At 37.3% G+C, this 14,418-nt stretch overlaps 1 protein-coding gene across 9 annotated transcripts in view; it reads right to left on the bottom strand.

The window, feature by feature from the left end:
- Positions 1-14,418, bottom strand: part of CDK8 (cyclin dependent kinase 8) — a 73,733-nt gene that overhangs the window by 2,757 nt on the left and 56,558 nt on the right. For 7 of the 9 annotated variants that reach the window (XM_064645393.1, XM_064645396.1, XM_064645400.1 and 4 more), the window contains 7 exons: positions 12,166-12,297; positions 10,139-10,282; positions 8,027-8,096; positions 6,936-7,008; positions 4,830-4,927; positions 3,438-3,516; positions 3,160-3,318 (listed from right to left, as the gene is read on the bottom strand). In XM_064645393.1, the coding sequence (XP_064501463.1) occupies positions 3,160-3,318; positions 3,438-3,516; positions 4,830-4,927; positions 6,936-7,008; positions 8,027-8,096; positions 10,139-10,282; positions 12,166-12,297 (755 nt within the window). The remainder of the gene's footprint in view (positions 1-3,159; positions 3,319-3,437; positions 3,517-4,829; positions 4,928-6,935; positions 7,009-8,026; positions 8,097-10,138; positions 10,283-12,165; positions 12,298-14,418) is intronic. The other 2 variants (XM_064645394.1, XM_064645395.1) reach the window with 2 other exon arrangements.

The raw sequence follows: 14,418 nt of genomic DNA, 5'->3' as shown, positions 1-14,418 counted from the left end.
AAGAAATGGCTGGACCAGCAGTTAATGCCAGTGGGAACAAACCAGCACTGCTGAACTTCACTGTTAGCACAGTGACTGAACTTTTGCGGCATTTGCCTTCAGCCTTGAGAGAAGGACTAAGTCACTCATCAACAGAAGAGTCACAGCTCTGGGTCACCCTTCCCCATCTTACAAATACAGGATGTACTTCAGAGAGCAAAAATTCTGAACATTCATTTTGCCCAAGTGTGGCTCCTGTATGGCAGAAACTATCACAAGTTTAACCACTTAAAAACTGATCATTCATATCAGTTGTAAGCACTCTCTGCGTCCTTACTTCTAAAAGAGATCTTATTTTAAGACAGAGGCAATGAAAAATCAGATTCTTTCACGACACCCAGTGCAACAAATGGCTTTTGTTTAAGAACAAAAGTAAATATCCAATCCTTTCTAAATACCATTAAGCACACAGAGGGGTTATTACAAGCAAAAGCTCAGAGTAGTGGAGTTGCTACAGCCTGTTTAATCACATTGCCTTTGGGAGTGTCACACTGCAGATTTGAACAATAAGTCAAGGAAGTCTGTGTGCCATGTGCCTACTATTTTTATGCATGGCAGAAAAGGATACAAGGTCAACACGCCCTGCATAGAATAATTCAACTTCTGAGTGAATGGAGAAACTGTCTTAGTGTGCCTTGCCCAGGAGATGGCAATCCTTCTTCACAAGCTTTATAGGGGGAATTTGAGTAAATTAAACAAAGAACAAAGGAACAGGTGTTTGATTAAAACAGAGGGCTGTACAATAATGTTTGTTTGCAGTCTCCTCAAGTTGCAGGATCAGAAGCAAAAAATGTGAGGAACTTTTTTCAGGGAGACCTGAAACCATCAAGAGGTAACTCTTAACTGCTTCTGTTCTAGGGCTAGCACCTTTGGGTCTCCTCCCTTTGATTACCGTGTTTTCCAAATAACTTAATCAGAACAAATCTACCCACTGCCTTCTTGCAAGGCTAGGGGGAAGATGATGGGGGCTTTTTTTTTGAAAACCTGGTATTTTGACTCCTAGAGAGACAGCAAAGAGATTGGTCAGGAGCAGTCAAGTTACCCATAGGAGCTACTGAGATAGCAAAGCAGCAGTTATCACTATCTCAAAAGAAAAGTATTCTGAAATTACGTTTATGAACAAGGGCTGCCCCCAGCTGTAATCCTGGGATGGATCTCTGAGATGACAAAAGTTCTGCTGAGCATGAGCTGAAAACAAACTAATGTCAACTCCTGCTGAGGCAATTTGAGCCCTCTGACTTGTCAACTAGCAAACCTCACCTCTGGCTCACAGAAGTCTAAGCTGAGGTTTGTTAAAAATGCTACAAAGCAGCAGCAAAATGAGGTGAAGGGTGTGTAAATAGGGCACATAAATGGGGCTCCCTGACACAGTACATGCAATCACTGCACCAACCTCCTTAAATATGTGACTCCACCTGAGGGCAGGATTAAGAAAGTTACAGCTGCATTTGCCTTCTGTTATGTGTGTGTTTTCAAGAAGTGGTAGAAAGAGTCAACTTAAGAGGCCAAACCAGCAATCAACTGCAGCCTGCCAAACTGAACGGGATGAAACTCCTGTAAAATAGCCTGAGATGGGTAATCTAACTAAAACAAAGATGCCGTTTATACTTAGAGGCACCCCACCCTGCAGCACTGTAGTTAAGGCTCACCACTGTCTCAAACAGCTCTCAAAATGTACATCGTTCAAGGAGAGTGACTTGAAAACTTGAAAAAAACGTGTTATTCATGTTCTGGGATAAACTGAACAAAGGCACTTGGGGACTATATGAAGAGTCTCACAATAAAGCTCCTGAAAGTTACCTTATTTTATGTTTTTTAGTACTTTCAAGTTTTGGCCAATGCTGGGAAGTATACAGATTTAGATAAGGATGAAGGTAATGCCTCCAGGCAGCCTTTAAGGATATTTGGTGCTCTCTGGAACAAACTCTGAAATGCAAGATTTCAAAGCCCAATGGTGTTCATGGAGAAGCAGCACCAAACTGAAAATGCAAGTCGACCATAGTTTTACTGACACGGTTCTTTAACTCTCCCTATGTTTTGCTACAGAATATAAACACAGCTAAGTGGGTTTCCAATATCAGGGTCTCAGATTCAGATATTAATCTTTAAATTACCTGAAAACATTACAAAAAAATTTCTGACTTCCTTTTCTTTTGTTTTCATCCAAGACTCTCTGCCAACTGGCCTCCTGTACTATGCATTTCATGTACAATAATAGTTCCTGCAGACTAACATTTCCAGCAGCAAGCCTCCTCTTGAAATCTTCTATTCCCTAGGTTTCCAAAAATCTGCCATTCTCTAACTGACCCCTACATGTATCATTTGAAGTCTTCCCTGCTCCTCTTTCATAATTTCTTAGCTTCAATTAAACTAAAGGTTCTGTCCTTAACCCCTTTCTCCCCAGTTTCCAGTAGTAACCCAAATAACTCAGGTATCGTTCCCTGGAATGACTAAACTATTCTTATGCTCCAGGCTCTGATTCCTAATGTCTGACCATGAGCTCAAATGTAGGAAGGCTAGAATACATTTTTCATGTTTTCCTCAAGTTTTTTTCCCCCTACACTCCTCATCTTCCTCACTCTTTGACTGCCACCATCTCGCCTGTCTTCAGATCTGTAATTTGGCTTACTCAACCTGGAATCTCCCTTGATCTTCAAAACAGAGATTATGACAGCATCATGCCAAGTCTTTGTCATCCAAAATACTGTTTTCACATCCATCTGCCCAACTAAAATTCTTGTTCAGATTCTTATTTCACAGCTTGTTTACTGCAATATCCTTTGCCTCCTACCACTATGGACTTGTTCAAGTAAGAAATGGCATTTATAGGTGATACAGTGCACAGCACAACTGGCTCCTGTTCCACAACCAGCATTTCCTAATATGAAGGTAATAAATTAGTAACTGTAGTAATATCTGATCCTGATTTCGTTACTGCTAACCTAAAGAGCATCAGCATATCAACAAACCATCAACTAAATGAATCTGAAAAAAAAACCTTGAAAGATGCCAAAAAATATCAGTTAATACAGTGACACTTACAAAATTACTTTTTTAGCTTGAAGAAACACTGCTGTAAACATGAGAAGCAAATAAAAAATATGTGAATAAAACAAATACCTGATAGTCTGAGGTCATAATAAGTCCACCTGAGGTAGTGGTAGGAGGAACAACTCTCACTTTTTTCAGTGGGGGTCCCTGTGTGTGACTGTTGTCTTGGTTCCCTGGATGACCAGTTCCATTAGTATGGTTATTGCCCTGCTGCTGCTGCTGGTTCTTCTCAATTGTTTAAACACAAAGAAAAATTTCAACTCAAAAGCAGTACATGAAATAACATGAAATCAGGAAATAGTGTGAAAGCCAGTGAAACGTGATGATACTGTTCTTCTAGTACTTACTTTGTCTCCTTTATCATCTGGTTCTTCTTCTGTTAAAAATTCCCGTTTTGGGTAAGGGATTTGACAACCTGCAAAAACACTGCCCCCCAAAAAAGTCTATTTATCACTGTATTAGAACAGAAGGGTTAGACCTGTAAGATTCATACTTCACCCATGCTAGTTTCAAATTGCCTGAGCCATCCCTTTCCCTGTCTTATTATCATCATAGTCTAAACTTAGTAAAAACCTATTCACATTTGATTTTAATGTTCAGTTGTCCCAGTAGATTTTTCACAGTTTCTCCTAACTGCTGGCTGGAAAGCTATGCCACCCGTTAGGTATCTGCACAGGCAAAAAGAGCTATTTTAATCCAGCTGTTCACAATTTCAGGAATAACAAAAACAATCCTGGAAACTCCACTGACTATTAGTAAAACCACCTGGAAAAAGGTTTAAATAGAAATGTCACCTGTCAATTCATATCTCATGGCCCACATGGATTTGCTACTGCTAGTGCAAGCTAATATTTACCTGCCCTTAATCAGCAGAATGTATTTATAATGAAGTCTCTGTACACCTGTTAGCAATACTCGTGTATTCACATTAAAAGGCCAACCTAAACTTGAGAAAAAAGACAAACACTGTCCTAAAAGCAGTTTCTGCAACAGCCAGGCATTCACATGACTTTAAACCACGGAGAGGGGTCAGGAGATACTATAAATAATCCAGTAGGTTTTAGTGAAATAGTTGAATTTTTAATTAATTGCTTATAAATATACATATTTTATAAATTCTTCCCTAGATAAGGGTAGAGAATCACACATGGGATATACTAATAGTTTTCCTAAAAAGGTGTATAATCTTCTCTCTGGCTAGTCTTTTGGGAGGGGGGCTTAATTTTTAATGAAATCATTCATTGTCCATAAATTTTCTCCCTTTTGTAAATCTGCCTGCGTAAACAAAATTGAGACGTGTCTACAGAAAATGGCTTTAAGTTGTTAAGGATGACAGCACAGAGACACAGAGTTGACTTTCCCCACCCACTGAATTTACAACAAAGGGCAAGACAGAAAAATGTAAACTAATTAGAGAATGTCATCTGGCATTCTAGAGCAGAGAAGTGGACCTGCGGCACTTAGCAGTTGTCTACCAAGATCTGTAGCATGCATAATCAACCTGTCAGTGAATAAGAAGATTAGTGCTGCAACTAATAGGATCTAAGTTCCATAAAGCAAGAGATTAATAAAAATGCTATTTAATTTTAAAAACCACAAATGGCATTTAAGTGGTTTCTTCAGTTGTTAGACAGTAAGTATTTAGCTCAATATTCACAAACATATTTAGGGAAGAGAGAAAGCACACAGTTCCAAAGCATCTCTGAACGTACTGAGAGATTAATAAACTGACCACTTACTCGGACGTGGGAAGAGGATCTTCCAAGAAATAGGGATCCTGCATAGCCTGTTCTGAGGTAATTCTCTTTATTGGATCCATAGTGAGCAATTTCTGAAGCTGCAAAAAATAAAAGATAAAAAGCTCTGCATTACCAAAACCATTTGCAGAAACTTTACTGTATTCCTGGAAGACAATACAAACGTGTCTGAACTCAAAAGCCTAACCACATTATGCCATAAATGGCATAACTACATTCTTCTCTTCTTTTAAAATAGTAACTTCATTTCCTATGAAAGAACACATTTTCACTTGCAAAGCCCAGGACACTCAGTTCCAGTCACAAATGGTGTATTGAAAACATTCAGAAACTTTCCATAATGTACTAGGCAAGCTTTGATCATACAATAGTTTGGGCTGGAAGGGATCTTTCAAGGTCATCTAGTCCAATCCCCTGCAATAAGCAGGCACACCTACTAGACAGCTTGCTCAGAGCCCCATCCAGCCTGTCCTTAACATTTCCATGGATGGGGTATCCATAACTTCTCTGGGCAACAAGTTCTACTGCCTCACCATCCTCTGAGTAAAGAATTTCTTCCTAGTATCCAATCTAAATCTACCTCCTTTCAGTATAAAGCCATTACCTCTTGTCCTATCAAAAAAAGTCCCTCTCCAACTGTCTCGCAGGCCCCCTTCAGGTGCCTGCAAAGTACTGTAAGGTCTCCCCAGAGCCTTCTCTTCTCAAGGCTGAACAACCCCAACTCTCTAGACTGTCTTCACAGGAGAGATGCTCCAGCCCTCTGATTATCTTTATGGCCCTCCTCTGGACACAGCACTCCAGCTGGGGTCTCACGAATTAGGAATGACAGACCAGTGATTTTATTTAATTCTAGTGCTGAACTGCAGTGATGCATTCTAAAAGAACGCTGCTTAAAAACCCTTGGATCTGATCATCAGAGAAGGTAGAGCTTCCAATGACTTGAATAAAAGCCACATGGTCCTCAGACATCCAGGCCTCTTAACCATCTTCCCTTTTCTCCAATTTAATACATACATACATACATATATATATATATACACACACACGCACACAGTTTATTTTAGTGGCTTGAATGTTCTTTAAAAAACAGAAAAAGGCCCAATATAGTATAATTTCTGAAACAACATAAAGCAGGCACTTCCAGGGCTGAGCAAGTGCATAATTTTAACTGGAGTCTTCATTAAAAAAAAGTAATACATTCTAGAAAGAAAATGATTGTTGTAAAGGTTCTACAAAGTATTCATAAGAAAGCTATATAAGATTAGCACACTGGGAAGACATATTAAAACTTTCCGAACTACATGTTCAAGTCTTAAGTTAATTTTATTTTTAAGTCTAAGATACAAGCTTGTATCACAGAATCATCTCATAGAATGATCTGGGTTGGAAGAGACCTTAAAAGATCATCTAGTTCCAACCCCTCTGCTGTGGGCAGGGGCACTTTCCAGGTTGCTCAAAGTCCCATCCAGCCTGGTCTTGAACACTTCCAGGGACAGGGCATCCACAACTTCTCTGTGCAACCTGTTCCAGTGCCTCACTACCCTCACAGTCAAGAATTTATTCCTAATATCCAATACAAATCTACCTTCTTTCAGCTTAAATCCATTACCCCATGTCCTATCACTGCTTGCCCTTGCAAAAAGTCCTCCAGCCTTTCTACACGTGCCCCCTTTAAATACTGCTATAAGGTCTCCCCAAAAGCTTAATAATGAATATGTAAAAAAAAATGAGGCATATAGGAACTTTTAAAACGTAAAAAATAAGCTATTGAAAGTAAGCAAAGCAGTAAAATGGCTAAGAGTTGCAGCAACACTGCAAATTTAATTGAGAGCTAAACATGACTTGAAGACAGAAAACTTTAAAATTACTGGATACTGAAGCTAATCCAGTAAATGACACACAGAATAATTTTATCAATGTGGAAAGATACAGTGATTTTGCAATTCTCAGATTGCAGAGTACCAGTTATTCCCAACTTTATTTACAAAATAAACTTAGTCACAGTGTACTTGACTCCAGTTCAACTCTTACTTTGAACAACTGTAACTTATAGGAGGGGTTTGATTTTTTATGTACGCATGAACTTACCAAGTGGAATGCCTTACTATCTGGTTTAACTTTATGTTTTTCCATATATTTGATAAGGCTGCAGTTGGTATACCTAAAAAAAAGGAATAAAAGTGACACTTCTAATATGTAAATCATTGATAGTGCCAAACTTTCTTAGTAGCCACAAAACATATTAATAAAAACAGTTTAGTCTCCCTTGCAAATCTGCTAAGCAGGGAAAAACCACAACTACTAACACCAGAGACTGCTTAAAAATCAGACACTACATAAGGCATCTGTTTCCCTCATACGCTTGTAAAAACACATCACATCCACACAAAAAGCACAGTTTTAACCCACATTCAGACAGCAAACTATCAGTCGGATTTAAACTGCCTGTGGGCAATTTTACTACTATATTATTTGATTCTGTGTATTTCCCAAGACAGTAAAGATGCAGATAAATACTAAACCCATTTGAACATACAGGTTGCTACAAGAAAATTCATGAACTTTTTTGAAGAGGAACTCAAAAATAAGGTTTCTAAATGGTTACAAAAGCATGGCAGATGCAAGAAATGTATGTAACTGTACAGCCCCAAATCCTTCAGCATGGAAATCAAGCAACAGGGTGGCATTTTAAGTGCAGGTTTTAGATGCTGTCAATGTGACAGCAAAGCTGAAGGGTATTTTTTTCTTTAGCCTTCATAAGCTATCCCAGACACCAACCCTGAAAATTATACCCACTGTTTGCTGGAAACGGTATAAGGTTACCAGACCCCTTTTATGAAGCTATTACAGAAAAATCGTTTCCAGGACCACAGATTTGGGAACAGCTGTGACAAACTGTGCTTTGCCAGCTTCCAAGCTGTGTGGGGTCTTACTGGCATCACCTGTTTCACATCTGCTACCTTACCACTTACAGGCTGTCTCTGGCTACCCTTCTAATTCACACCACCTCAACAGGCCAAGTTCACCACTACAAAACAACTTCATTTCTCATTTCACAATCTAAATCATAACTATTTCATAGTCCTTGTTTGGCATCTACATACAAAAGAACCTGAGCTACAAGAAATTTAGTGTAGGAGAGAGATATGTTTTCTTAAGAAAGTTCAACTCAGACTTACGTGTTTCTCCGGAAATCTTTCATTAAAGTTGAATGTTCGGGCATCTTTTTTATGTCCTCCCAATCTTTATCTGCAAAATCAGTATTAACTTTGGTTTTTCCCTTTTCCCCAAGTAAAACAAAGGGTTTCCAAGTATCTCCATAGCCCTTTTTTTTTTTTCAGTCTGCTTCTCTAACCTTGCAGTTACTTATTTCTTTATATTCTTCAGCTCAGATTTCTTCATCACCTTTTCACAAAAAAATCTTACCAACACCTAAGAGATTCCAGCTGTGTGCTGATTAACTCAAGAACTTGAAAAAACAGATGCCAGCTACAGTGAAAATCACCATAGGCCCCAAACACAATACTGATGAAAAAAAAAAACATCGGGCATTGTGCCTGAACCCTTCAAGACTGTTATTTAACTTATTTAGACACAGTTGTATCTCGGGACAGGAGTACATAAGACTCCAGCAAACACTGTCTCCTTCTAAGGGATTCTTCATTCTGACAGCTTTTAATTACAGGAAAATATCCAGAGGTGCTTGTGCAAAGTCCTGCTGTCTCAACCGAGAAGAAATCTGTTAGCCAACAAAAAGTTAAGAAAAAGTAAAATTTGCACACTCAAACTGACGATTATTTCATCTTATCTTCTCTGAAGCCAAGACCAAAATGGATTTAAAAATTAAACAGAAAACTTACTATCAGCACCTAACCTCACACATATTACAGTCTAACTCCTGAAAAGGCTCTGTGGGCAAGTAGTTTGGTTCAATACAGATCTTTACAAAGACTGATCACAACTGAGATTAAAAGTATTGGGTGAACAAATAAATCAGAGATTAATTATTTAATTATTACTTAGTTAAACAAAATGTTCTCCTCTTTCCCAAAGACATGTGAAACTATTTCAAATATAGTGTCAATTAAAAAGCAAAAAAATTGTTGCAATTAAATGAAATATATTTCTTGATAACAACAAAGGATCTTCAGAGGTCAAATGCAGACCATTGGAGAGGATTAATTAAATCAATCAGGGAACAGTAATGAGAGTATCATCTATTTATGTAAGCTACAGAAAATCAATGTAAATCCCAAAAGAAGTAAGAAAAGCACAAAAAGGTAAAATTTTAGGCTAAAAGCAGAAAAGAACAGTGCTGCTTAAAGAAGCAAAACTAAGGAGGATTTTCCAGAAAATAAAAGTACACGATATGCAAAAGAAACATTTCCAGGAATCTCATAGAGCAGTACAGAAACAATGAAGTACATACACAAAAAAAGTCAAAGGGAAAAATAACAGCATGTTTAATAACAAAATTCTAGAACCACACAAACATATAGACCACAAAATTCATGTGATAGAAAGAGGAAAATCCACAAGAACAGTAAAGAAAAACATTTTTAACAGTGAATGGACAACAGCAGGGAACACAAGCAGTGAGAAAGATAACCAAAAAGTAAAAATAAGGCCCCTGTTATCCTGACATCTGCAGTCATGTGAACCCTAGAAGACGAAGCATTAACTGCGGAGATGCAAGGCAGCCTGTAGAAATACAAGATATAACCAACACTGAGGGGAAAATGCAACAAATTATATCCACAATGTTATTTGTTTTGGTTCATGCAGCCAGTTTGTTCTTCTGGTTTGAAATAAAGAAATTTTCTCCACACCACAAGCTTTCTACCAGGGGAAAAAAAAAAATTAAATACCCTCCCTTACTTCCAAATGTTTATTTTAGCATAAAATATTTATGTTTAATTTAGCATAAGTTAAACAACTGCATAATATTCACTAAATGTATATATTTTGCTTTGTTTCATGTAATTATCAGTTGCTTTCTAAATCTATAATCAGTACCATTGAAATGCAGAAATACTCCTGATTTTTAATCATCCAGCATTTCAACATAATCTTTTAATAAAACACTGATACTTGCATACACAAAGATAATCCTATCATTAATAATAGGGGAAATATATAATTTGACCATTAGATTCTATATTTATACCTAATGAAATAAAGACTGTGTTTGAACAGCTCTGTTGCTTTGATCAGCTGTCACCTTCATATGCAAAGAAAGCCATACAGATATCTTTCTTTGAAAAGTGGTGATAAAAAAATACAGTATGTACCTGCAGGAAATCCCATTACATTGAATATTCTGTCCAGCTGGTCATGGTGATAAGGGTTACTAGTTTTGATATCTTCTTGTCGACAATGGAATATTGGCTCTGATGTTAGCAGCTCTGCAAATATACACCCTATGGCCCAAATATCTTTAAAAAAGGAGAACAGAAATTAAAAAGAAAAATCAAATTAATCTTTCAGAAAGCATCTGGGTGAGGCAGAATGTTAGGGTTTAGCTTATCAGAGATAAGGTTCCTCCATTGAAAATGTCAAGTTTCTACTGAAGAGATGCAACACTTCCTCAACTTTTTCTTTTAGCTATGGATGGAAGTACATAATTCAGCAACTACATGGGAGCTGAGAGAGCATCATACAAGCTTTTGTTGGTTTTTTTTAAAGTGTAGTTACCATTTAACATTGTAAAAAAATTAATCTAGTTAAAAAAAACAGCAAAGGAAACTACTTGGGTATTTGTGGATGCATAAAACACAAAGAAAAGCTAAGCAGCATCTTGGTGCTTCACTGCCACACTGGCCTGGCCAAGAAGGGTGTCTTCGCTGATCAACCACTGAGTTTTATATTAAATGACCCAAAATATATAAGCTGAAAAGCCACAATATTGGACTAAACCAAATGCTATTTATAAAACCTTGCAGAAAGAGAGTAACAAGAAAATTTCTCCATGCTCACATACATCACCCTCTTTTTTTTGTAACATTCATTAAAATAAAACCCAAAACCTAGCTTCCACAGCTTTTATGTTTTAACTGTTGCATCCCAATCTTTCAGATAGCCTGCATTTTCCCAGTTGTTTTATCGATTTTTTCTAGTATATACAAATGCAATTTTTAACTTAAAGTAATGCTACACTGAACCTTGAATAAACTAGAAAAGGGTCATGAACAAGGACAAAAGCAAATGATGCAGCGAACATAACCCCATTAGTCAGTGTTTCTACACAGTCAGTTTTTATCTACACTGAAAAAATTATGTACTGAAGACTATGACTGCCCATGCAGTTTTCACATGCTGCAAGCAGAAGAAAGTGCCAGTAAAGTAAGGGAACATGCAAATACAAGAAAAAAAAGCAGTTTAAAGGAACATATAAAGAAATGTATTTGATCTATAAAAGAAACACAGTATTAACAGAGAAGTAAATGAAAATACATTTGAGGCATAAAGATTAGAATTTCTGACAAAACCATTGACACAAGCTCTAAAAAAAAGAACAAACAAAAAAAAAAAAGACTGAGTTTTGAGGAAGGAATACAGAAATGACACAGTACGCTGACATACATCCTCCATGTCTGTGCAAACCAAGTGAAGCGTTGCAGGGGAAGTTATTTCCCAAAAAATGGTTGCCAGGCTCTAGCATATCTTTTAAATCAGCCAGCAAAAGAAAAACTTCCCAGTCCTTTTCTCTACAGTCTCTCTCCCTTCCATAGCAAAGCTGTTCACACTCAGTAAAGGTGAACCTCCCTCCAGCCTGCTGTTGGGTTGTTCCCTGTCCTACAGCCCCAGCACACAACGGCTCTGGCCATCTGTCATCCATCTTTGAAAAAAACACAGAGAGGCTAAAATGCAGCTTGATTTTACAGTTTAGTTTCAGTACTCAATATATTTCCCATTCCGTACATTCCTTATTTCATGTATTTATTACACTAGATAATAACCTCTGCAATAAAACTAATGCACTGTGCCTCACAGTCATCATAACATGAATTCTACTAGCAGTTTAAAGATACATCCATATTTTTATTTAACAGTACTTATGAAAGTCTTGTGTGAAAGCCATATAAACTTAGATTGTATCACAGGGCACTTGGAACCAAAACCCAGAAATATTTCATTCCTATATATAGTCAGAGGCCACAGTAAACTAAACAACTTGTTAAAGATTAATATTTCTTCAAGAAGCAAGTAACGCACCTTTAACTCAGCAACTGTCCTTTGAATTATTTATCAATACTTCAATATTTGGGTTCAGATTACATAAAGAACAAAATAGTCAGTTTTCGTCCAATTTACTTACCAATAGCTTTGGTATAATGCCTTGCTCCAAGAAGCAACTCTGGAGCTCGATACCAGAAGGTTACAACTACTGGATCCAAGTCTGCTAAAGGCTTCAGAGGTGAATTAAATAATCGGGCAAAGCCCATGTCAGCTGCAAAATTCAAAGAGAGATGCTTTAAAATTTGAGGAAAACTACCAATTTTTTTTTTAAACAAACTGATTGAGTTTACTTGTTAGTGCTACCACCACTGCTAAATAAAGTGCAAACGCGGACTGTAGCAGATATGAACTCTGTGAGCAGATTTTTCTTAAAGCTTTTGTAGAAGTTACTGGATGGCATCATCTACAAAGTATATAATTATAAATCATTACTAAGCCATTTAGAATGAAGAATTAACCATTGTTCTGAAGAAGTGCATCAACTCACTTCTTAGGACACTGGTAAATCCTGACTCATTTTACTGATACTCTCCGGTAAAATACTCTGTTATTATAGGATGGTTCTTCAAAAAGCAGCAGTTTTTAAAGTGAGCAAAATGCAGGTTCTGCAAAGGTTAGAATGATTTATAATACATACATGCACATGACAAAAGCTCCCTCCTCATGAAGTTAGCTGTAGCAAGACTTCCTTCACACAAAACCAGCAACTAAGCCTACAGCATCTGCCTCCCCGCTGATTTTCTGTCAAGATGTATTTCCAGTATCAATATACCAGCACTGAATACCATTTAGGTTATAATTTTAAAATTCTGGTTGTGGGCACTATATCATTAAAAACTACTTTTTAGAATTGGTATTATACAACTGCCTAGAAAGCTGATGAACTATAAAATATAAGTCTTACAGGAAAAAATGGGCAGAGACTAAAATACGCAGCTTCTCCCACCAGGTCTCTTTCCCAACCCACCACTCCCCAAACCCCAAGACAGAGGGACTCTGAGGTGTAGGGATATTCATATGCTGAGAAAGACTCAAATGAAATGAGATGAGTAGCCATTCCGAGGGAAAAGGACCTACATGAGGGAAAACTGTAGTGTAAATATGGGTCTAACTTGACTACAGAATTCTTAATTATTTTTCATATGCATTCCTATTTATGATTGTTTTAATGCATTTAAAAAGAGAAACATTTTACCGTTTTCTACACTGAAATATCAATTACTCAAAATTGATCAAGTCACTAATAACTATGAATAAGGAAAATTGTTGGCAGAAAGTGAATTTATGACTCAGAATGACACAAAAAGCCTATGAAATTATTTTACGTTAAATCCCAGTTATGTATTTTTTAGAAAAATTAGTTACACTGGAAAAGTGGAAGCCCTTGGTATGGGTATAACTTCTGCATTCTTTTACTGCTGTGGCAATATCTTTAGAAAGTAAAAAACAAAAATTCTACATTTTGATAACACATTTAGAAATCCAGGGTTCCCCTCCCTCTTCCCCCACTGGGAATGGATGGCTCAGAGGACTGGTGGCCCAATACAGAATCTTTCATCTGTCCATTAACAGAGTGACTTAATTTAGTTGTTTTCTAAGTTATTCCCAAATTAATTCAAAGTTATAAGCTAAGAAATAAATGGGTGGTCTACATAAAATTACTAGCAAGCAGTTGTGTACAGCAATTATCACCACCACTGTCAGAAGTGAACATGCCCAGAGGATGACCTACATTCTCTGTTTTGGAAGCAACTGCTCCATGAAGAATAAGGTAACATTAAGGAATTTTCCCTTCTGCTGTCCATGCTGTGCCTGTTTTCTGTGCAGAAGACTTCAAACCCTACTGTCAACCTTAAAGCTTGGAAGGGCATTAAAAACTTTCAGGGTAGGATCTGCAGAAGCATTCAGCCCTAGCCCATCTGCTCCCTGAGTTTCAAAGGGCAAGGGAAGGACTAGAGCAGCACTGAATGCTCCAAGAAAATCCTACCCTGAATCATTATACTGGTGATTAACAATATAGTTCAGATAAACAAAACACTAAGAGAACAGAGCAACAATGCAGAAGAATAATCTCATAAAAGAAAGCCAGAGGGAAGTGAAAAAGATGAACTAGCTTTAGAAAACCCTTCCAAACAAGGCTGCCTTACCATAACAAATGTAAGCAGGCTGTGCATTAGCAGCCTGCTGTCACAGCACTGCCACGATAATGCACAGCCCGCTACAGTTTATTACTGTTAGACTACTGTTAATTTTTATTTACGTATTTAATTTAAAACAATTGATGTTCTATAAATTATCCTCTCACTCCAAACACTAACTCCCACCACAAAAT

Source organism: Pseudopipra pipra, chromosome 2 (genome assembly GCF_036250125.1).
Source record: "Pseudopipra pipra isolate bDixPip1 chromosome 2, bDixPip1.hap1, whole genome shotgun sequence".
Lineage (NCBI taxonomy): Eukaryota > Metazoa > Chordata > Aves > Passeriformes > Pipridae > Pseudopipra > Pseudopipra pipra.
The sequence above is the reverse complement of the archived record's forward strand: the minus strand, read 5'-3'. Positions and strand labels throughout refer to the sequence as shown.